Source organism: Thermobia domestica, chromosome 16 (assembly GCF_964235325.1).
Source record: "Thermobia domestica chromosome 16, izTheDome1.hap1.1, whole genome shotgun sequence".
NCBI classification, from domain to species: Eukaryota; Metazoa; Arthropoda; class Insecta; order Zygentoma; family Lepismatidae; genus Thermobia; species Thermobia domestica.
In genome coordinates, this window is record NC_137469.1 from 46,322,952 (window position 1) to 46,349,122 (window position 26,171).

The window sequence follows — 26,171 nt, forward strand, 5'->3', positions numbered from 1 at the left end:
TCGAGCTTTCTGAAAGTGATAAGCGTAGAATCTAGATATCTTCTATCATTATAGAAAAACAATTTACCATTATTATAATACTCTTTCTGTGAAATGAGGGATGTATCCCCATACAATCTTTCAGAGAACGAGAAATAATGTCAAAAATAAAAAAAATAATATGGCGGGAGCTCACTGATTATTTCATATTGTGCAATGAAATATTATGTTGAATGCAAAGTTAGGGGTCCGGAACTGTTTCGTCGATCATAATCTTTAAATATTCATGATGAGTAAGAAGGGTATAGTACTAGAGGAAAAACTTATTCATGAGACCCAATATACATTCAAAAGTGTCCTATACTCTATAAGGGTTTAACTTTAGAATCGATAAAACTGTTATTATTATTATTATTATTATTATTATTATTATTATTATTATTATTATTATTATTATTATTAATATTATTATTATTATTAATAATGAACCTATCGGGTGGGTTTAATACCTAGCAGGTTGGTCACAGCCATATGACGAGAAGGGAAGTTCTTGTTGCCTACGTAGGTAGGGATAACAATAACTCAAGTAAGAGAATAATATAAAATGGGACCGCAACCAAAGAACACGATGCACCCGGTTTTAATGCATCCGACTGTACTATTGCTTTTTATAAATTAGTTTTTATATGCTAATCAGAATATTGTAAGCCAAATCGAACGTAGATGTTATATTCTGAACTATCTTCAAGCGTAGGTAAAGGAATCGTATTGGGGTTCCCTTTTCTTACTTTCGACTGTACACTACCAGTTACTAGTCATCAATGGATAAACACAAGAGAATTTTGTGGATAAAGAACGCTATAAATTGTTTACATTGAAATTGTAGTTTCATTATGTAAACTGTATCAGTGACATTTTCACGCGGCTTATCTCCTAGGAAATGCACTCAATGAACCTACTTACACTACAGGTGTGGTTCTCACAGCCGATAACTACGTTACTAAGTTAAAATGCAACCAACACATCCGGTGATAACTTGTCATTTATTTTAGAACCGTAAATTGCATCATACTGACTCTGTTGAGATAAAATTTAAATCTTTTGAAGTTGAGATAAAATCTAAATCTTCTAATTCTAGTTTTTCACCCTGCCTATGTACATCTATTCTGCACTCTTGCTTGAGATTTACAAGAAATCAACTAAAAGTAAGAAAAACATGGACATTACACAATTCAGCTTTCGTGCCTCTATATAAAATGTTATCGTTTATTGAGAAAAAGCTGAAATAAAAATCCGTACTATCATTTTGACAAAGGGGCCCTACTTCCGGTTATTTTTATTACCTTTATTATTATGATTAATACCACCATTATTGATATCATTGAAAAATGACACAGTAGGTATTTATGTTTCAAGATATCTACCATTGTTATGGCAGTCTTATACAACCAGGCTTATACGGGGTTTTTATAGTATCTGTAATTGCTTGAACGGCACGTATGCCCATCCATCTTTTCGTGCAATCCCATCGTGTTTTTCGGTCACGGAAATATTCGGATATCAGTGAGTTAAAGTACTCATCAAAGATTTCACTGGAGGATGATGGTCTTGCGACGGAGTCATTTAATGTTAGCACTCCCTAGAAATTCATCCCTGCATTGACCAAGAGTCACCGGATCGTTTTCTAATTCCGTTTTCCACTCTTCTTAACTGTCTTCGAATCCGTAATGAGGAGGAAGGATCTCAGCGCCTGACATATTAGAAGGCGACTCTGACCTGCATGATATGAACAGTAATGCATTGCTTACACTCGAATAACTTAATGGTTGGCAACCCTTTTGGGACTAGAGCTCAGCCTCAGCGCCTGAGATCGGTTCTTGTTGTTCTATAAGAGAAACAGTTCTCATTTTAGTGCGATTATTTTTTCTGTCTGTTTTGCGTTAGAGTCAGAACTAGTGTGCCTAAGAGCAAACATCAGGCAAAATTTCGCCAGTATTCGAAGTTCCTAGTCCCATGGTGGGAATTTGGAGCTTCCTACCGGCCTTAGTTACTCTTAATTAAGGGAAAGAGCATTAATACCATGTCCTCAAGCCAGAATACGGTTGAAAGTATCAAGAGTATAAATCTGGTAGCAGTGTATCTATTCTGATAATATACTCTTCGTTAATAGGTAGGGTGACTCCGTAAAGTATGACGATGTCGTAGTGCGCAACACCATCGGTCTCTTGCGCTAAGGTTACTGTTACCAACATTTTTATTTTTACCCTGAGGGAAGTTAAAGTGTTCGTAATTATTGGAGTCACTAGTAGTATCTTTAATTTTTCCACCTTGGCAGCTCTGTGCAATACAATCCATAATCGCCTATAGGAGTGAGCTGGCGGTACTCTGGAGGGGTCGCTTCTTAGCGCCCTTATCGGGACTCTTAAATCTCTGACTGAGGGGATTTCCCCTGTAAATCTACACTAAATGTATTCGAATATGGAGTAGTTACAGTAATGGAGAATTGTGGGTGGCGGAATATGTCCTACTGGCGACGCTTATAGACAGATTAGCAGAAGTATTCCTCGTGTTTTCCGGACGGGGGGAGTTCGTGATAATTATTATCCTCATGTTTACGGAAACACTGTCTTTGTTTCTGTTTCCGAAGAAAAGTTCCGCGCTCCCTCACAGACGATGATGTTCCTGATTCAGTTTGGGAGTCGACTGTGTCTGCAGCCTCCTCATATCTACGTCATCTTTGCGTGTTTATTCGTGAACTTACATATTCCATTGGGAAATGGGAGTTATTTTCTTCTCTAATGCCCATATTTTCTGCTTAGTATTGTTCTGCTATATTATGTTTCTGCTTAGTAATTTTTGAGAAGGAGAGACCGAAGGATGACTATCCTTGAGAGATGGCTCGGGGAATGAGTTCGAGGGCAGTCTGTGGTCTTTCGATGAAGTTCGTCGATGAAGTTCGACGAAACTGAAAGCCAGTACAAAAATTCTGTTGGGACTCCACCTCTATACTTTGTCTACAGATGAGCCTGTGCTTAGTTCCTATTTTAATGTGTTCAATTAATTGTTTTTATTCATTATTGGGAACAGGATTAAGTGAAAACATCCCCTAGATCCTTCGTAAAGTTTGTCCATTAATTTTGTAGTGATTTCTAGAAAATTTTGGTTGCATGGTTACTATTCGGTAGAACATTATGTGACCAACAATGTACTGTATGCGTGTTGTTATTGAAATTCAGTCCTATATGGAACTCTTGATGTCTTTTGAAAACAAACAATAGTAACTTAACTTTCTTTCGTTTACAGCAGGAGAAAAAAGAGAAAAGCATATCACTAAGAAATATTAATATGATATTTATTGTATTATAACATTAAAATGTAAGGATCGGACATTTTTAAAGTATGCATATGTATAAGTACGTAAAGACTTTTTAGTTATAAAAGTGCAGTGATATGCCATGAGCATTATTATTATTATTATTATTATTATTATTATTATTATTATTATTATTACAGTGAAACGTATGCAACATTTTAGCCATTACGGACATGAGGTCCAGCGTACTAGCACCTTTATTTTTATAAATAAAACGCTGTATACATATTGTAGCGGTGTACAAATTTTAAAATTTTATTTTGGTGACAAAAACTAACATTTATTAAAATTAAAATTGAAGAAATTAAAATACTATAATAATGTAATGTTATGTCATATTAACACGTGCATTTGTTTGTTTACGTAAATGGTTGTATTTATATTGTGTTATCACTAAAATCATGGCGAGACGCTAAATCGTCAAATTGTTTGTTTTGTTTTGTTTTGTAAAAATAGAATCAAAATTTGTAATGTCATCAATGTACAATCTAATTTATTAACATTAACACAATTTAAATATGGTACAACTTTCAAATCTGCAGCGATTGTTAGTTTAAAAATTTGGTCACAATATAATAGGGTTAAAACCAATATTTCAACAATAGCTTAGGAAAACACAATTAAACAACATAGCAAATTCCAGCGTCTAAAATTGTAAACAAAAACCTTTTGTTGGAGAGGATCTTAATCAAAAGTGAATCAAACAAATCAAATACACATCAAAAAAAAAAAAAAGAAAGAAAGAAAGAAAAGAAAAGAAAAGAAAAGAAAGAAAAGAAATTAGCAGCCTAGCAGTGGTCTAAAATCCATCACAACTATAAATAAATCAAGGGTAATCTACTCTCCATTCAAAGTCCAACCATAGTCCGCTGTTAATGGTTGGCTTTTAGTTAGTATTCTGTTGGAAACGACACGCAAACATTAATCCGGTTTAGGAGGTCCAAAGCCTAAAAATACAAATCATCAATCCAAACTGTCATCGCATAAAGAAGATATGTGTATCTCAGCTATGTGCGTATTAATCATAATCCACATTCCAGTCGTTTACAATTTCTAATCTAATTTGTTATGCTACATTCACACCAAACATACACTCAAACATTATAACATTATTTAAACCAATACATTTATTAAACAAATCGTACAGTTTATTATCATTTCCTCTCACTTAACGTTAACCTACTCATTCTAAATAATAAATAAATAATAGCAACTTCTAAACGTCACTCTTCAAACATCCCCATGCTTTTAGGGCACGACGTTAGGAAGTTGCTAATATATATATATATATATATATATATATATATATATATATATATATATATATATATATATATATATATATATATATATATATATATATATATATATATATATATATATACATGAAATGTTTTGTAACCTTCAAGAGAACATAAGAGACAATGTTATGCTGTTATGGAGAACCCCGCAAGGGAAGGGCCTAAGAAGTTTGGTGGAGTAAGTAGAAAATTTTAAATAGCAACCCATACCGCGTGGTATCCCGTTTGAAAGGTAATCATGTACAGAGACCAATTTTGGAAACTAAATGTCGCTAGGGCGTCCCAATCCAACATGGCGGCCATCCGTAAAGTAGGGTCGAAGTACGTTCCACGCGTAACAATAAGGCCCATCCCCTGAAGAAACCAAGGTAGATAGAAACATAAAACTTTTCTAACTTTCAAGGGACATACAAGACATCATTATACTGATGAGGAGAATCCCCCAAGAGAAGGGCCTAAAGGAGATACGGGGGGCAAGTACAACATTTTAAATAGCAACCCCACCGTGTCGTATTTAGTTTGAAAGATAATCACGTGTGGAGATCAATTTTTGAAAGTATATGTCACCAGTGTGCCCCTATCAAACATGGTGGCCATAATTAAAATAGGGTCGAAGTACATCCCACGCATACACAAAATCCCGTCTCCTAAATAATCCAGGACAGATAGACGCATAAAACCTTCTCTAACCTGGAGGGACCCAAAATACCACATTATTCTGATAAGGAAAATGCATCATGATGGGGCCTAAGGGGTTTAAGAGAGGTAACTACAAGTACTTCGACCGTACGTACGGATGGCTGAGATGATGGATCGAGACACGATAGCGACAAGCAGTTTCCAGAACTAGTCTGTACACATCATTAGCTTTCAAACGAGGTACCAAGCGATGGGGTTTGCTATTTAAAATTGTACAGTTACACCCCGTACCCTCTGAGCGCACCTCATGGAGTTTCTTTCAAATCAACACAATATTGTTCTTTATGTCCCTTAAAGGATACAAAAGATTTCGTATTTTTATCTACCTTGGTTTCTTCAGGAGACGGCCCTTAGTGTTATTCGTTGAACGCGCTGTATATATATATATATATATATATATATATATATATATATATATCAGCACTTAAAGAGCTGGCAAAATATTGGCATTTGACTTTATTATAAGAATTATCTTAACTACTTACATTTCATTGTTTTGGAGAATATTCTGAAATTGGATAAAAACGTTCTCTTCTTGATACGATTCCAAATGTTTCACACCATTCAAATCTCTACAAAAGATTGCCTGAATTTACATCCAATTTTATAATAGTTAGTATGGATTTTAAACTGAATAATTGGAACTAGAAACATCGCTCATTCTTATTGTTATTTAAAGGGGAAAATATTTAGTCCTCATCTTTTCTCTACAAGAGAATTTAAAATGACGTGCGATGAGAAGTCGATATTCACTTAAGCCATGGATGTCCATTTTTGTATAGTTTTGAAGAACATATCTCCGTCTGTATAAATATAAATTTTCATATTAATAAAGAAATCCCTATTGTTTTTCAGGTCTCTGAAATGATCATGTGTGCCCAACCAGTAAATTCCACGAACGGTCGAGATCACAGCTCTTATCAAATTTTTGTTCCAGAAGGAAAGGCACGGAAGTAAATTCATAAGATAATCAGTAAAATAGGAGGCTGACTGGCACAGTTTAAATGTTTTGATTTTTCAAAAGATGATGTTTTCGTCCAGGATGACCAAAGGTAATGACTGTTCCCGAAATCGTGGATGAAATTCATGACATTATTCTTAAAAATTGCAGAATTTCAGCAAAGTGTGTGAGAGAGATCTTAAGTATTTCTCTGAAATACGACATTAACATAATTCATAATTATTTAAGCAAGCAAAAGATCTCAGCACAATGCTCTCCCTAAAATCTGAGAGGAGATCAAAAGAATGAAAGAGTGGCAGCATAAAGGGAATTCTTCTCCTATTTTTTATCCCAATACCAGGGGTAAAAGTGGAATGAAACCATATATCTTAGGTTGAGAGCTAAATTTGTTGTAGAAGTCAGAGAATTCGTTTCATTTAATCAATTATTTAGCCATTAAGGGTGTATCAAAAATATTCATCCACTTTGGCAAGTCTGTATTTCTGAAACTAATAAACATATACAAATAGTTTTTGTTTTGTATGACAGTGAAACTCAAAAAGTTTTATTGCCCCTGTTCATAGGTGTTTAATGAGCCCCCCGTGAGATGCACGGCATATGTCCATGCGGTATTCAAATTCGTCCCAAACTGCAGCTAGCATGTCTATAGTTACAGCTTCAACAGCTGCCGTTATGCGATGTCACAGTTCATTCAATGTGCTTGGTAACGGAGGCACATAAACAGAGTCTTTTATAAAGCCCCACAAGAAATAATCACATACAGTAAGGTCAGGTGACTTTGGAGGCAGTAATGTAACGATTCATCATTTGGTCCAGTGCAACCGATCCATCGTTGTGGAATCGTTCGATTTAAAATTCCCTGAACTTTTCTATGCCAGTGTGGCGGTGCCCCATCCTGTTGGTAGATGAAATCATTCGAATCAGTCTCCAAATGTGGGAAAAGATAGTACTCAAGCATATCAAGGTAGGTTATCCCCGTCACACTGTTCTCGGCAAAGAAAAATGGACCGTACACCTTTTTTCGGGAAACTGCACAAAACACATTAACTTTTGGTGAGTCCCTCTCATGTTGTGCATCTTCATGTGGGTGTTCCGTTCCCCATATTCGCACATTATGGTGGTTCACATTTCCATTCAAATGGAATGCTGCATCGTCACTAAACACTAAGCGTTGAACAAAACTGTCGTCCCCTGCAATCTTGCCAAGAATGAAATTACAAAACTCCATACATCGTTCTTTGTCACCTTCACAAAGAGCTTGCAGTAGCTGAATTCTGTATGGTTTCATGTGCAACACACGCCAAACAGACATCGAGGGCATGTTGAGATGTCGAGCTGCACGACGAACGGATTTCTGCGGACTGCGTGTAAAACATTGACGGACGCGCTCCACGTCTGCGTCGGGCACTCGAGGACGTCCCGGTGATTTTCCCCTACACAAACAACTTGTTGTTCGGAATTGTTCATGTCATCGTCTAATGCTCTGTGCAGTAGGAGGATCCACACCATACTTAGTACGAAAGTCACGCTAAACAGTTATCACTGACTAGCACTCCGCAAAACGTTGTACACAAAACGCTTTCTGTTGCCCATATGCCATTTTAACCTGAACCGTAGTGGGCGTTCACTCAAGCACACTGCTGCTACCTAGCGGAAACCAAGTACAACTAGAGATGTTCCTCTTTCCAACAGTATGATGTTCCTTCACATCTCTGAAAAGACAAAATAGATATTATTGTTTAAAAACGGATGATTCCTTTTGATACATGCTGTATTTTAATTAACAATTGCCATAATCAATCAGCATTATTAGCGAATCTTTTCGTCTTACTTATTAGTCCCATTCGTTTAATTTTACTACACTGAGGTATAAAGTGAGGGGAACGCCGAGAACGTCATTCCCTCACTTACAAAAATATCTACGGCGTCCCCCAGTAACTAAAAATTAGAATGGGCAAAGACAGACACGGGGACGGCATGACGTCAAGCATCATCTACCTTTTCAGATCCAATTTTAACCCTGATTACATCGAAAAAATCTTTGTATTTAATGTTAGATAAATGACTGTTTTTCTATTTTTAAAAGTTATTATTACTTTGATTTACTATTTGCGTCTTGCACCACGGATTAACGCTGCCAACTTTTTTTTTCTGAAATCAAGATCTTTGTTATTCATGGATACTCCAGTACAATCCTGTAAAGGAAAAAAAATCTTTTGAATTTGAAATGTACTATGTTAAACATAGAGGGCAAGTCCAGATCAAAATATTACTTACGCTCCAAATGTAAGAAGACACAATTATTTTTCTACAATTCTATTTGTCACTTAAGTACAAAACAAAGTATGCTGCAAGTAAAGTCTGGACTTGTATCTGTCTGCATTGTAATTCTGATAATACACGGACCTTTCTAATCATCCGCTAGCACCAATGATTCCTAAAATTACTTCTAGTTACGCACTACATAAATTCTAACTTATTCAAATTATATTTTATTCTTATTTTTAAAAGGAGTATTGGAGGAGATCTTGGTAGTCCGTTACTGAGTTTCCTTAGTATCTCCTAAGTAGCCTAGTAACTTTTGTTCCATATATTGATTTATTTAGAATTTTGCGTTCTTTACGTTATCAAGGCTATAAAATATGCGCCCCTCAAGCTTAGTGCAGGATCTGGACCTCATGAGCTTCCACCGGAAGTAGAACTCGTGTTTAAACCCAAAGGCTAGTGCACTAACTTTTTCGTGTATTGTAAAACTGTCGTCAATGTTTTTTTTTAACCAGACCAGACATTATACACACAACTAGTGGGTGCAGCGTTCTTCTAAAATTACCGTATTCACGCGCGTGTAAATTGAATCATCTCTTCTAAATCTTTCATCAAAAGTCGATAACATAGCTTACACACACAGCAACAATATGCGCTGGTCTGTTTTTGAATGTAACACTCGTTTCACGATTAGAGTGAAAATGGAAGTTTCAATTTGTGAAAAACATATTGAAATCCAACAATTCCTTATTCGTAAATACGCTATATGTAATGTGTTAATTTTACCTTATGTTGGACAACGCAAAGAAATTTATATGTTCTGAGATATTTGAGGAAGTTTATAACTTTATACAAAAAATGTTATTACCGCAAATCCTTTTCTACATTTCCTTTTTCTCTTTAAAATATACGACTGTATAACGCACTAATGTTCATTCAATTTTAACTAAAATCCATTTGGGAAGGGGGGGTACAAAGAATCACATTATGTCCACCTATTACAAAAATAAGAACTCTTCTTTGTATTTAGGGAAAAGCTCTCCTTCCCTGAGGATATTTGGTGTAGTTTCATTATATCTGACAAATCAGGAAAATATAATTTCATACTAGATAATTCGGATATTTATTGTCCATTTCCAATTGCTTTGGCATCACATGTCGTCTCCATCTACAGATAATGAAGTAGCTTGTCATTGAGCTCGTCACCAATATCGTATGCAACACTTTTCCGTGGCTTACCTCACTAAAACTCCATGACACAACTTCAAATTTTATTTACTATATGACAAAGTTGGAAAGAAGGGTAGGCTTCTCCTACGGCGGCACATACTACTCGATCCACTACTAATGAAGTGGAGAATGGTAAGTAGCTGATATCATTTAAGTCAGCACATATGTAAGTGATTTCATATCGCTAAGTGCATATAACGCATTATGAGATGGTACAAAATGACAAATTATTAGTGGAATGGATTGAATATGTGCAGTGCTATCTGTTGGCGAGAAGCACTGTAATATATTAGTTATATCTTTTCAGAACACTTATACAGACAGTTTTTTGTAGAAATCAACAAAGATATATTCCTTATTAGTACCATACCATTTTCACACTCATCTGCTAAGTCACTCATCTATTTTAACATTTTTATAACGTGAAGTGTACAATAATTGTTTCAATTATCACTGTATTGCGAGCGATGATGCTAATTACAATTAATGTAAGTAAAAGATCAATAGTTACCGCGAGAAACAAACCACAGCAATAGGAAGAAATTTCGAAGAACATCGTTTTCACTTACTACTCATTTCCAGCGTCTGGAAGGTAATTTAAAAAAAACAGTAAGTAAGAGTGAACAGTGACAAGTGAATTACTATTAACATATGTCTATTCCCAGTGACAAGACATTTACTTAGTATATTTTAAAATTCTTTCCCAGCATTTTTACGTATCCATAATTTCTTTCCTATTGTTTGATTTTTTTTCAAAGTGTGCCTAGACTGAAGATGAAGACAATGTTTTTCAAAAGCACTTCCTAGTAATGTGGTTTGTTTCTTGTGGTGACTATTAGCATTTTACTTATATTATTTCTAATTGTTTTGAATTGTTTCGTCTAGGTTTTACTGGTTCCTTTTTCTAACTGCTCCTCCAATATTAAGTGAATATTTGTTCTTGTAGGTATAAAATATTTATATACAACGACTTTCTTTTGCTTTTCGAACATTCTTGGTTTGAACACGATTTATGATTAACATTATAATAATACAGAGTTTGACTAGTCTAATAGGTCCATACTGAGTATCCCATTAATTGTCAACTATCTTGTTTTAATTGTCAATCGCCGTTTGTTTTGTAGCCACATTTACTACCTTATCGCAATTTTGGTTGTATAACATCCAATAATTATGTATTGTTGACGAAATTTCTTATATACAGAGATTATATGTTTTCTATTAGTACTTTAACTTGAATTGTAATTAGCTTGTCTATTATCCTTTCTTTTTCGGCAATGAAAAGATATTCGAATACTCAGAAAAAAGATATAATGACTTACAGTTTCCTACAAATCCTTACAACGTAATTTTGCGATGAGAGTGTTAATACAGTAATCTCACAGATGATCATTGCGAAGTCATTGAACGTTGATGTTTGTAAGATATCGAGAGTAACCAAATATTTTACTCCTGAAGGTAATACTTTCTCAGAATTCCCGAAAACAACACTTTAGAAAAAAAAGATTTGTTGGCTTTTCTCACATTTCGAATTCTAATACCTGTACGCAACAATCGTAAGAGAGAATTTTTAATAAACATATTCTTTTCGATTGGTGAATTCTTGCTGTTATAATTTCGCTTTTTAAACTTTCAATTCATTCCCCAATTGTCTGGTACTTTTGTATACACGCATTCTAACTCTGCGAGAACATATTTTCGTGTTCTTGTGCGTGGCCATATAGTGAAAGATGAATAAAACAAATTTTGGTGAACTGCGTTAAGGTTATATCTAATTCGAAGTTCTAATAAAATGTAAATGAAATTCGTAAAATAGATGTGATTTTTAGTAGTTTTAAATGTTTAACATCTTATTTGTAATATAAATGTTAAACGAATACTTGGAACTTATACTCTCGCAAAGAATCTAATTATTTTAGAAGTATTGATTTACGAACTAAGTAAAATTTTCAAGAAAGTTTTTTTTTTTCAAGAAATTGACCTTATTAGAACATGCATTAAAAACCATTAAAAGTAAATTGTTTAGTACAAAGAAAGAGACAAAATTGCACTAGAAGTCTTCACGGGTTCGGGTCTACAAAGCTTAGATCACCTCGGGCTCGATCCGGACTCGGGCGTAAATTTTTAAATATATAACCATATTTCTCAGGCGTTTTCGGGCCTAACTTTGTGATTCGGGCTAACTTTGTGATTCTGCAGATGATGTAGGGAACTTCGAAACTTTGGTTACAATATTTTCGAGAGATCTCTATAATATGTCAAAAAAAGCGAAAAATTGGATGATTTATCTATTTACTACCCAGCGCAAGGTGAGGCATCTTCAGCTTAATGGGCAAGTTTATTTAATCAAAGTGACACATCTCTGTTCCCGGAATTTGCCGAAAATTGAAATCTACTTGTTGATAGAAGAATGTAAATGATTTGTAGAGCTTTCTTAATATGTCCACCCCAAATTGGATAAATTTTGATGTAATAAAATAATAGAAGAAGTTTGTTGGCATATGGTAAAATCAGAGATAAAGCTGATGTTGTCCTCGTTCGTTGGATCTCTACATTGTAAAGGAGTCTACGAGTAACAAAGGCAGCAGAAAGTTTAATCGAAGCGAAAGATGAATATTCACAACAAACGTTTTCAATATCATGCAGACGCAATGTAATAGAAATTTGAGAAAATGTCTGGTTGGTTAAACCTACATTCACCTTTTACCTAATCTGAGAACCTTATTTCCGTCTCAACACGTTATAGCTAACGATGAAATAAATTGTGAGATTGTAGTGGAGATATATGAAAATAATATAAGGAGTGTTATTGGCAAAACATTTCGAAACGTGATCATTAGACGCAGAACACAACTAACCTCATTAGGCATGATACGAAACATATTACTTGTTAATAGGAGCTCCATCGTGGTTAAGGCTTTAGCGTAAGCACCTTAGTAGTGGTAGACCGGGTTCGATTGTCGGTAGGAGCTCATGAGGTTCATATCGACGGTTAGCTGTAGGTGTACGTCTCATATAGCCTTGCTGCTGTAAGGGACATAACTTAAAATCAAATGAACTACTTGCTGAAAGAAAATTCGTTTCCTATGTAGACACAATCCTTTTATATTAATATAAAAATAACTTGTTGCTTTATATTGATCACTTGGACGGCTAATGGATGACGCAGATTTACGGCATTGGATGAATTATTTTTACGACACGTTTTCTAGAAATTGAAGGGTGCCTGAGATAAAGAATTAAACACAAATTTAATTTCCAAAAGCTTCTCTCAAGTTTTTGTACACCTTATGTCTTCTTACGTTGTTATATTATGTGCGAAACCTAATAACTCAAATTATAAAAAGATTGTGTTACAAATAATATAAAGTACTAATTTCCTGGGATTTGAATATATAGACATATTATCGGTACTCCCAGTATAGGAAAGATGGTATTCTATAAAGTTTGTCTCGATGTGTTTATCCTTATGTCTGCCCGTTTCATAGTAATCTGAAACGAAAAAATATATTGAAACGAAGAGAACAACTTTTTAAGATAATAAGCTTCCGTATTTAAAATGACAAGAATCTAGTCATAATATTAACTTAAACCACGTATTATCTTCACTTTGGTATCAGAACGAAGTTTGTATAATAGTCTTGAGATAATATATTTCACCGTATAAGCATGAGTACAAATGGTGTTGTCCCCATCATATTGATGACTTTATTTCCAATTGTTCACAACCGGGATTTTTGGCGATTTTTTCAGTAGTCTCAGTAAATGTGTTAAAGAAACAATTAGTTACTTTTTAATTCTCAGGTCCTAATTTATTCGGTTTGCATCGTAGTACATCTGCGTCCAGCGTGATGTGAAAAAATCGTTAAGAAATACAAAATAAACTATTAAAACGACGTTCGGAATTAGTCTGACACTCTTCAGGGAGCATGAGGGTAAAGACTAAACCACCAAACTAAGATCAATAAAATTATGTTTTCATGTTATTCTTCTAGATAGTATGTCCTATAACAAATAGTATTAAGGTATAACCAAATCGTTGAATCTTTCGTCTCCTCGAAGAAAATTTTCAGGAGAAACTATTTATTTGTCGTGAATATGTATAATTTGTTTCGTCTCTACACTGTCACTATTTTCAACGTGAAATCTAATATACATCAAAATTGAACGAGAATGAAAATAGGTTAACGTATTAAAGAGAGCAATTGGGATATTATATTTTAGTAACTGTAATTACGTTACGTATGTTAACTAATGATGAAAAAGAAACAATAATGCTTTAGTCCATGAATAAGAGATAATTCATTTGTCACAATTGTCGTTTACTTGGTACTTTGCAATTCCACTGACGTATCTGAATAAACTGGAAAGTAGAAATTAAATTTAAAAAAAAACAGCAAATAGAATTAGGAAACAAATTATGAGTTAACCAGATTTCACTCTGAACCATGTGCCTAAGCGGTTTCCAGGTCGCTCGTTTTTAGATCGTTAGCAGAAACAGGGGAGTCATTTCAGATTTCGCTTGAGGGGGGCAAAAGCACCACTGACATAATACTTTCACGTTTAACATTAGTAAGTTATATTGGTAGACCATCGATTAAAATATATGTATTCCTCAAACTCTCGCCGGGGGGGGGAGGCAATTGCCCGCTACTGCCCTCCCTTATGAGTAGAAACGACTTTGACGCAAGAAACTCAGATTCGATATCCAGTGAGAGTTCACGTCGTTAGAATTCTGCGTTACGATATGCTTCTATGTCTCATATAGTCTCGATGCTCAACGGGTACTAAACTGCAAATTAACCAACACATCCAACTAACACTGTACTTCCATTTTTCATTTTTAAAAACATTTTATTTATTTCTGCACTTTACAAAGCAAAATGCAATTACCAGATGTTACCTTTTACCTGTGGTAATTTTCCCACTATTTCTGGTTAAAGGATTATGCTTATTCTTTGGGGAGATAATGTATAGTTTTTTTTTTTTATCATTTTGTCTAGTTTATTTAAATCATTCATACAAGTATTCAACAGTAAGAAGCTTAAGTCGAGGGAACTATAATGAAACAATAAATATAAAGGTGATGTATTAATACATGAGAAGCAGGTATATAAGTGAAAATAAAATATACATATGTGTATCAATGCTACGATCAAGTGAAATAATAAACGTTACAAAAGCAGGAAACAGGGACGTGATTTAGGGGGCAGTAGGGGGCAATTAACCCCTCCCCAAGAGTTTGAGGAGTACGTATATATTAATCGATAGTCTATTAATATACTAGTAGAAAACGTGAAAGTCTTATGTCGGTGGTGCTCTTGCCCCTTCAGGCAAAGTCTGAAATGACGCTCCTGGCAGAAAACTACATTTAAACTGAAAAGGGCTATATTAGGAAATGAGTAAGAATTGCACTAGATACCAGATCACCAGGTTTTGTTAGTGGACAGATATAGTTACCTGCCGTTCCTAAATCTACAAGGTGAGCACAGAAGCAGTCCCAGGTTTCAAATTAGTGTAAATTTAATATGCGAAGGAATATTTTCTTGAAATTTTGAACAGTGATACATAAACTCAGAACGTTTTTGTAGCAATAATTGAAATCACAAAGACTCGATGTGCGCGCCACCTGTAACGCGGGAAATATCGAGACGGTAATCTAGCTCCAACCACACGTTGTGAAGCATATCCGGTGTGATGGAGTTGACAGCATAACTGATGCGTTCTTGGAGATCGTTCAGAGTTGCGGGTAGTGGAGGTGCATACACTTTGTCCTTCACAAATCCCCACAGAAGTCACAAACAGTGAGGTCAGGTGATCTTGGAGGCCACTTGCAAAGAACTTGATCATTGACTCCACAGCGCCCTATCCATCGGCTTGGGAGGTTCTTGTTTAGAGACCTGCGTACAGCACGATGCCAGTGTGGTGGCGCTCCATCTTGTTGTAGAACGAAGTCGTCTATCTCTGCATTACTAAGTTGCGGAATCAACCAGTTACGTAGCAATGCTAAGTAACTTTCACCTGTAATGGTTTGTTACTAAAAGAAGAACGGACCGTGCACCCGAAGCTCTGATACTGCACAAAAAACCTGATTTTTGGTGAGTCACGTTTCACATTTACAGTTGCATAAGGATTCTGGGTTCCCCATATCCTTACATTGTGCCTATTCAACTTTCCACTTAAGTGAAATGTCGCCTCATCCCTGAAAATGATCTTCGTAAGAAAGTTTTTGTCGTCCTCCATGAAATTTTCTTTAGTCTCACAGAACTCACGGCGCTTTACCTTGTCTTGTGGGTATAACTTCTGAACCAACTGCAGTCGGTACGGGTAACACGGCAAAGGCTTCCGTAAGATCTTGCTTACTGTTGTTTGTGGCATCTGCAACTCTCTGCTACCTTTACGTGTAGACTTCTGTGGGCTGTGTACGAAGGCTGCTCTTACGCGCTCCACAGTTTCCTCGGAGACTGGACGTCGCCCTAAATTTCCTTTTCTTTGACCACAAATGCACTCCGTCTCAATAAACGTTCTATGCCACCTCACAACGGATTTGTGTGTGGGTGGATCAGCATTAAATTGTCGTTTGAAATCACGCTGCACTCTCACAAAACTATTTGTTTTTGCAAACTGTAAAATGGACCAGCTTTGTTGCTGTGGGGTGAACGCCATTTTCGATGTTACTACCCTCTAGCTGCCCTGGTCAGAACTAGGATTCTGAAAAGAAAGATGGCAAAATACTTTGAGTTTACTGAGCTCTGTACAAAATTTAATGTAAGTATTCAATTAAATGTTAATTATGTGGCACTTTAATATCAGGTACCGTTTCTGTGCTCAGCCTGTATTAAGAAATTGATATAGACAGGAAAGGTCATTTGCGCCACTGAGTAATATTAAAATATTGAGGCTTTAAAACAAAACTTTTATCCTTTCTTATTAGGAACCTCATTGTCACTATCTTAACAAGTGTTTCTGAGATAGAGGTTGTATTCTTTGGAGCAAATTGACTTTTATAAGGTTTTACCATTTATGTATAAACACAAAGTCGATATATACAGGGTTTTCATAAAGTATGGACGGATTTAATTCGCTTATAATTTACATACAAAAGCTCATATTGAAATCAAATAAAGTGCAAACGGTAGCGCAAGGATTAAATTTTTACCTGTAATCTGCACCAGCTCAGTTAATTCACCGCCACACCTCCAACTAGGCGCCACTAGGAATCGACTTCTGTGGGCTGTTGATGATGCTTTCCCTTACCCTGCTCTCTGTTGCAGGCGATGTTGGCGGCCTTCCACTTCGAAGACGGTCCAGGACGCTACCTGTTTCCAAGAACTTAGCATGCCACTTTCGGATTGCACTCTCAGTCGGTGCCAGCTTTTTGAACTGGTGATTTTAGCTCTGCGTACCACAGAACACATTGTGCTTTCTCTTTCACCGACGCCATCTTTGATACGGTAACAGTGTTGCCAACTAAAACTTTAATCCTTCCGCTACCGTTTGCACTTTATTTGATTTCATTATGAGCATTTTTATGAAAATTATAAGCAAATTAAATCCGTCCAGACTTTATGAAAACCCTGTATATGTTATGTAAGTTGCAGTAGTAAGAAAAGACTAACCAACTAGGTAAAGTGGCTTCTAAAAACCATGAAAACAACCAAACCAATTAAGGACAAGAAGGTGCAGATTAGCATGCGATGTAGCTATTTGTGTGTCAAAAGGGAGCAAGCGCGTCAGTGTTGGTGAGTATACGTTGTCGTGGTGATACATCGTTGTCTGTATTACAGCGTATGATTGGTGCATGAAAGTGATACTTACCGGGAAAGGAGAGAAAACAGAAATACCACCATAATACCACATGAATCCTGAGATAACGTTTACCGAAATTCTTAATTTTCTCAATATCTCTGTCGAAATGTACTATTTTAGTTAGAACCATCAAAGTCGATAAAAATTAAAATAACACAAATTTAATTTTTAACCAAAGTTGGTATTCAATTTCAGGGAATATACCAAGGTTATGGTGTTTAATTAAATAGATGATTCGTCTACCTTAAGTGAACGTGGTTATATTTGTTTGACGCAAATATCGTATTCTCTTACGCAAACCATTAGAAATTAGTCTGCTGTTGTTAAACCAAAAATCGAACGAAAAACCATTAAGGTGAAATGTAACTTTGGATGTCGAAGGGTAGAAAGATCGAACATTAATACTAGTACAAAGCAGTTTCTATTATTTATTTATTTATTTGGTAATGATGACTGTTGAAAGTTAAACATATTTTTATTTTGGATTTACTTTCTTTTTACATAGTATGTATACAGATTTCTGGGCACTAGCAGCATTTCTGGCTTAAGCACGTCATACAAGATGGATGATGCCGGGGAAGATGGATAGGAAGGAAACTGCCTGGGACCTATATGTTGGATACCATTCCGGAATTTCCTGGTATCTATGAAAAAAAAAAAACAGTGAAACCTTAATCACAATCATTGGGCTAGAAAGGCTTTTACAATTTTCCGACTGAAGTGTCTCTACTGAGAATCGATCCCGATATTGCTCGCTTAATTTTACACGGGGAACAGTAATGTGTTCAATTATGACCCTTTTGCTTATAACTGAAATATGTTCTTTAACGATTTATGTATCTTAAAAGGTGCATAAATGTTCTTGATTGTGTTCATACCATCTATATTTTATTTCAGGGAATGATGGAACACAAAAATAGAGTTCGAGGTTTAACACTGAAGTGAAGTAGTCTTGCACACAGGATTTCATAAATTTATCTTTTCGTCTCTCATTTAAAAATGAATTTCTCGATTTCGGAGGCAACACTGCAGTAACATGAAAGTCAAAACTAGTGTTTATTGCGCAGAATGAACGATTCCAGTGCCTGAAAGTTTTAAACCAGGAAGTGAATTTTCTTTCACGTTCATAAACTATGATAAACTTCCAAGCAATGAGAAATTAATACAGAAACCATAGACGTCTAGTTGCAACTGAGGGATAAGGTCAAAGGATTATATTTTTTCCTAGAAAGCTCAATATACATCAAAACAATTACATAATCCCCTTCATATTATTTGATCTACTTAAATCAATATTCAAATTGAAAGATTTAATAACATTCATTAGTTCCCGCGAGCAGAGAAGAAGAATAGAAGATGAAATATTTTACTTGGAAACTTAATCCACAACAAAACGGAATTGAATCCTATTATCGTTTTGCTCCTATGGCGGTCAATATTGGAGCCATAAGTGGCATTACGTTTCTACCATTTCCGATTTTGGTTAAAACTTACGAGATGAGGTAGAGCATATTCTTGTGACACCGACTTCAAATTAGAGACATATTTGTCGCCATTAACTTTGTTTTTCTGTACGGAGCTGAGTATTGTAGCCAGAAGTAGAAGCAGATATCTGCAACTTACCGTTTTAGAATAGAGATAAAACTTGACAAGGAACATTTCCTTGGAACGCAGAATGCATTGCAATAAAAATTGTTTCTCATTATACATTACAGTTTTCGCCTGCGACAATTATTGTTAAAATCGGAAATCACATTCAACCTCTTACGGCTTTAAGGAGGGTTAAAGAAGAGATGCAACCCTTTCTTAAGGCCTCTGAATCAGTTTTGTACAAATATTGGTTTTCGTTTTACCTTACAATTTTTGCTCTGGTACCGATGGACTGGTGATCATAGTAATTCTATAGTAATCCTGTACCTATGCCTTGGATAGTTTAGGAAGCTAACATAATGTTCAAAACATGAGAATTGTACCTCACTTTGAAGGCCGTAATAATAAATATAAAATATAAGAGAAAAGAAAACTGTGTCTTTCCTTCACCAGCAAAATTATAGAATTCTATCTAGGTGTTTTCTGCGTCCTCTATGTATTCCTACAGATAAAGGTAATTTGTCTTAATTTGTTGTTTCGGTTTTAATTAGATACTCAAGTTATTGTATTTCCTGTTATTATATTGTCGCATAAACACCACGCTGGGGTGCACGACTAGAGAGCAATCATTACTTTCCTAGGAAAGTTCCTCACAAAGGGAACAGTGCGAAGATAAATTTGGCAATTGAAATGTGAAATATACTAAACCATAACACTCATCTTCCAAAGAGCTGACCTTAAGATATAAGTAGAAACAAAACAATAATGAAAATTTGTTAGCAACAACAGAAACACACACACTTTCAAATGAACTTAACAACAGAAAAATAGCGCCTATTTAACGTTTTATTGTTTTTACTAACGTACTGTTATTTTATTATTTATTTTTTTTTGTTTCATTAATATGAATTCAACACTGGATTTTTGCATATGTAGGTCGGGATGGTGCATGTCCATCTCCAAAGAGAAAGTTGTCGTTGGATCGTCCTTATAGAAAACTCGAACCATCTATCTGCGAGCCTTTGAAATATCTTGAAGAATTTTCACATTCCCAGGAATAAAGTTAGCAAAGCCCCCAGCCCCCCGAAACAAAATCGTAAATACACCACTGCCTGCAACAATATTTGGAACTTAAGGTATATACAAGTAACATGAAACGAACCTGTGAAAATCATAAATGGAGCCGCCCTATCAACGAATCCAATTGTAATGAAGTAACAAAAGAAAATTTGGCACTTTTAGCATTACTATGGTACACTACGATAAGGTAGTGCCCTATAAGTCTGGAGAAACATGGAATAGGCCATTTCCAGAAAAACTAGAGTTTATTTAAGATGCGTCTTTTACTCCAGTACGTGAACCTCAATAAAACCCCTTTATAATTAGTGTGTTAAATTCTACAGGAGGAGTGGAAAATTGCATATTTCATTTTTTCTACGAGGGCAAATGTATTGTAGGTAGTTCAAATACTAAGTTTCCGCGCAAAATTTAGCTAATCTCCTACCTATAATCATAATTAAATAAGGACACAAAACATCAAACTCAAATTATTAGTTCCCAATATTATTGTTTACTAGGAAGTCTTAATATAATTTTTAGATATATGCTTAATCTGATATTTTACTAAAATGCTCTCCCCAATAAAAAGTTCTTATTCAGTAACTAACAAATAAAACCTTTTTTGAAAAAGCGTTTTTTGGCTTTTACTATATATGAATAATTAATCATAACTAAAATAACTCACTCCATACTGCATTCTAGGTTATAGCTTATATAAATGAAATCAACTAAACGTTTATAATTTATTACAAAGCCATCGCCATAAGAGCAGAGAGAGAGTAAATTTCTGAAAATGAAATGCCCATTACATGAATAACAACTTCAGTTTTATTTTCTTGCGGGGCAGACAATTAGCTAGGCAATCTTCAGTTGTAAGCTCGAGTTAGTATCAAAGTGTTGCTCAACCTATGAGTCAAGAGTGGACAAATTAAGAGTAGTACCACCTTTGTACACTGTATACTTATTGTGGTTTAGTTGATATTTTTATAATTCAATAAATTTAAGTTATTCTTCACTCGTATCCGTCAGTGATTTTAAGCATTAAGTTGTTTATCTTCAAGGATTATGTGAACAATTTTCGGATTTGGTCCAATTGATCTTACAGATTTATCACATAGCCTAGTTGTTCGGTGGTACGGTGATACATCCGTTCACAATTGTCTACGGAGCTAAATACTAATGCTTCATTGCTCTAAGCGTTATTAAATTAATGTAATGGAAATAACTTTGGAAGAGGAAAATTATGGTAACAAAACGTCATACATAGTGAGATTGACAATGTTCATTAAGCACAAGTTGTGCCAACGCGTAGTACTTATAATACAACACACCGTGGTTCCGGGCTACAAAACCCACACAAAATAATTTAAATGTTCCTTACTTAAGAGTGTTATACATATAACAGCCGTGCAAATGTTTTTTCTACGATCATCACTCGATAAATCCACTATTAAGTTCTGATAATCATATAAATAAGTTTCTATTTTAAAGTTTGATCTAATATTTTAATAATCACTTTGATATGGAAAAGTCCAAACATTACAAAGTCTTTCAAATCAATAATTTTAGAACAGTAGAAAATAATTTTAATGTAAGTTCTTGAATCACCATTAAACTGAAATCTCTTCGTAATCAATAGCATACTACTATTTTCACTCCTACTCCTGACAGTTTATTTTCTTGATTCAAAATTAAATTTCAGTATAACACAAAATATATACAGCTTACAAATATTTAGCTGAATCCTCAGTACTAGAAGCAAACATATTGGCTCACGATCACCACATGTAATTTCGGAAAGTTCCAGATAACTTGAATGGGACATATGTAACAAATACTTCAATATTATCCACATGTCACTTCTTAAATGACAATAATTTCTTATGACTTACATCACCACTCAATAATTAGTACCACACCAAGCTATTTGAAATACGTAGAACTATTCCCAATCTTTTTAAACTTTCACTAACAAAAAATAACTATCTTATCGAAGGCCACTTCAACTAGAAGTAATAACGAAGCACCATTTTTGACTTCTAACAGGTAATTCTGCATTGTGTCTTGTTCAGTATACCAATGGTTTCCAAGCCACCTGTCTCTATCCGCGAAATGTCCATAGTTACTAAAGTCTACGCTAATACTTCGGGGTATTTCTTTTTTTCTCTAAGAAACACTAAATTTCCTTACAACATACTACAAACTAAACTAATAATAGCGGAAACTTGAGATCATTAAATTTCAGAAATAGTACCATAAAATGTTCAGTAGACTGTTTTCAGCGATTTGTCCGATTTAGTTTTTCTTTACCAATTGGCGATTCGATTTTAATGCTTAATTTTGAACACTGAGGTAATATAAACAATGCGGTTTTATGTTTTTTTTAAATTATTACCCTAAGACAAACTTTTCCGATTTATGTGCCAGCTCAGGTAGGTTAGCAGCAAAGCAGATTAGCAGCTAACTACTATATATAGGGACCTCTGGTACGAATGTATACCAAATGAGGTTGTGGTAAACAAAATCGTTTTCAGAGATTCTGCTGTGTAATACTTCTAATTCTCTTTCTTTCCACTAATTTTACGTAATAATTCGCCATAAATGGTCAATTATGTCCATTAACCTAAAAGACATAATTATTGGAAATTCACTCAAAGTGTTAATTCCATTAAAAGATTTTGGCATTTCAAATAGAGCCTTATGGACATGAATCAACATCATTTTGCAATGAGCTGCTCAGGGACACAGAGTCTAAAAAATGTCTTCACTTGATTGCAAACAAATTAGGCATACAACATACCATTTTCTTTCGGCGATCGTGTGCGATCCATAAGCAGTGGTGTTATTCTAATTTTTAAGAACCGGTTCTATACAAACATACACACACACACACACACGTATATATATATATATATATATATATATATATATATATATATATATATATATATAGATAGATATAGATATAGATATATAGATATATATATATATATATATATATATATATATATATATATATATATATATGTGTGTGTGTGTGTGTGTGTGTTAGGCTTATCCTAGATACCCAATATGCTTAGATATTGCCACAACTAACTTCAAATTACTATGTTCCTCAAAAAGCCTATTTACTTAATTACTCTCCAAATTTCATTTGGACTTTTCATCTACTACAAATTAATCATATACTAATATACGAACAAATACTAACAGGAAACTTCCTGTATTTAAATCACTATTTTTATAACGTCAATCACTCTTGGCATTACTATATCAACAACTCTTTTTCATACATATCAATAACAACTTGGTAACGTTACTCACTTGTTTATATAAATGCTCCACTAACTTTTAACACCTTGTCCTATTATTTCACTTTTAACATCTTCATGTGTACCGCTTACAATTGAACTGCACCCATTGACTCCCAACATTATCTCGGGTACACCTCAGGACCATTATGCGAATAACTTAAAAAGCGTTCCTTTCTTCACTTTTAGAGATCTCTTTTCTTTTTCAACCTTTTCTTTAACTCCAAATTTTCTAACTTCCGCTCTACTTCCTTCATTTTATCCCATAATTCTTGGATTTTTTGATCCCAGCACATTAATTCTTTAAACATAAACTGCAGCAATTCCTGCTTTAAGTTTAGCAATTCATTTTTTCCTCTTTAGTATCACAACCAATAGATGTTCGGACTTTTCTTCGAATCTTCTTGCACTTGCCATCACTTCTGACCTTGCCCTCTGTGCTGATGTACATCATTTCTTCCTCTGCTGATTCAGTAAGTGAAATGGAGTTACTAGTACTCCCCTGTGTCTCTTCATACACCTTTTCATGCTTGTTTTTACTTTTTGCAGAACTTTTTGGTAATTTCGTTCTCTTCTTTAGTACTTCTAGATCCTTTTCCACTTGCACTTGTCTGTGAGCATTTTGTTCACTCCCTGAGCTATCAGGTAATTCCCTGTCTGCTTCAGTGGATTCATGACAATATATGGCATCCATAGTCAAGACCTTATACAAATCCTTTATTTGTTCGGGTTCCAAAACTGAAAATATTGACTCTACGTTCTGAGAATTTTGTTTCGTTTCCTTCTCACTATGTTCTAAAGATTCTTCTAGTCGTAGCTCATTCATATCGGCATCTATTGTTTGTAGTACACACCCAGGTGCAAAATGGTGTAACCCTGTACACTTAAAACATCTTTTGCCATATGCAGGGCATTTTCCTTTTTTATGGGCACATTGACATTTGCCACATGTGATAACTTCTCCTTCATTTTCGCTAGAAGAATCTGGTGATGACGAATAACACGATTTTTGTCCTTTATACATCGGCGACTTTTGAACCCTTAGTGAATAAGCCGGCTTCTTATTATATTTTCTGCTATTATGTGGCCTGTGATTCATGTATAACATTAATTTGTTCCTGTCTTGGACTTGCTAAACTACTAAATAATCTCATCTGCTCTTTTTGTATTCTCAACGGCCGTTGCCATGTCCACTGCTTGCTGGAAGGTTATTCTCGTCGCTGTCAACATTTGCCTCCTAGCTACATTGTCTTTGATGCAAAAAACAAACTGATCTCTTAATGAGTGCTCCAAGCACGATCCAAAATTACAGAATGCTGCCTGGTGTTTTAAGGTCATCACAAACTGAGCAACACTTTGGTATTCGAATTGCTTGAGGTTGTGAACTTTAACCCGCTTCGCTATCTCGTATGTCTTTACTCCGTAATGTGCTAGCATGAGATTCTTTAATTCTTCAAAAGTTTTCTGGGCGGGCATTTTAGGCGCACACAAATTCCTCAGTTCCTCATATGCAGTTAATACCACGACAGCTAAAAATGTTGTTTTTCGGTCACCTGGTAATGCTGCCGATAGATCTACTTGTTCAAATCGCTCTATATATACCTGAATTCTACCAGTTTCAATATCGAAAGGCTCAAAGTTACTAAATGAGGCCATTATCTTATTCAGAAGCGTAAACACTTTTGTAGACTGCGCCAAATCTGATAGGCTTATCCAAGATACTCAATATGCTTAGATATTGCCACAACTAACTTCAAATTACTAAGTTCCTCAAAAAGCCTATTTACTTCATTATTCTCCAAATTTTATTTGGACTTTACATCTACTACAAATTAATCATATACCAATATACTGACAAATACAACAGCAACCTTCCTGTATTTAAATCACTATTTTTATAACGTCAATCACTCTTGGCATTACTATATCAACAACTCCTTTTCATACATATCAATAACAACTTGGTAACGTTACTGATTTTTTTTTATATAATTGCTCCACTAACTTTTAACTTCTAAATCCTTGTCCGATTATTTCACTCTTAACAATATATGTCCAACACGAAAAGTCGAATATTTTGAGGAATGATACGAATGATAGCATGGATCATGACAAGCAATTTATTTAGATAACGATGAAAAAATCACTTTATTTCGTACACATTGCTTCGAAGGCACATGTCTTCAGGACTAACAAATACATCAGAGTCATTCAAAAACTGGTAGGTGGCACACGTAATAGGTATCAGACACATATGACATTACTTACACTCACAGATTCCAGTATCTCGGCAAAAATAACAAAATTCATTTTCAAAATACTATTTGCCCATTCAAATTTATGTCTGCACATTGAATTGAAACAATTAAAAGGTGCTTGTTTTCATAACAACAAAGCGAGCGGGAAAAATACAGAGGTAGTTTTGCAAATTTGTTTTGCTTCTTTCTTCTACTCCTGACTATTTCATACGTGCATGAATGTATGTGTGTGTGTGTATCTCTGGGTATAACAAACAGTTCTGCGAACTCGAAATATTTTAACAACCGGTTCTAGCGAACCGGCTGAATAGCGCCACTGTAAATAAGATAAAAATA

General features: G+C 34.9%; 1 protein-coding gene across 1 annotated transcript; it reads right to left on the reverse strand.

Annotated features, from left to right (window-relative positions):
• Window positions 1–24,717: 24,717 nt before the first annotated feature.
• Window positions 24,718–25,233, reverse strand: LOC145672461 (uncharacterized). Its single transcript, XM_081741618.1, has one exon. The coding sequence runs from the start codon at window positions 25,231–25,233 to the stop codon at window positions 24,718–24,720; it is 516 nt and encodes a 171-aa protein (XP_081597744.1).
• Window positions 25,234–26,171: the final 938 nt, after the last annotated feature.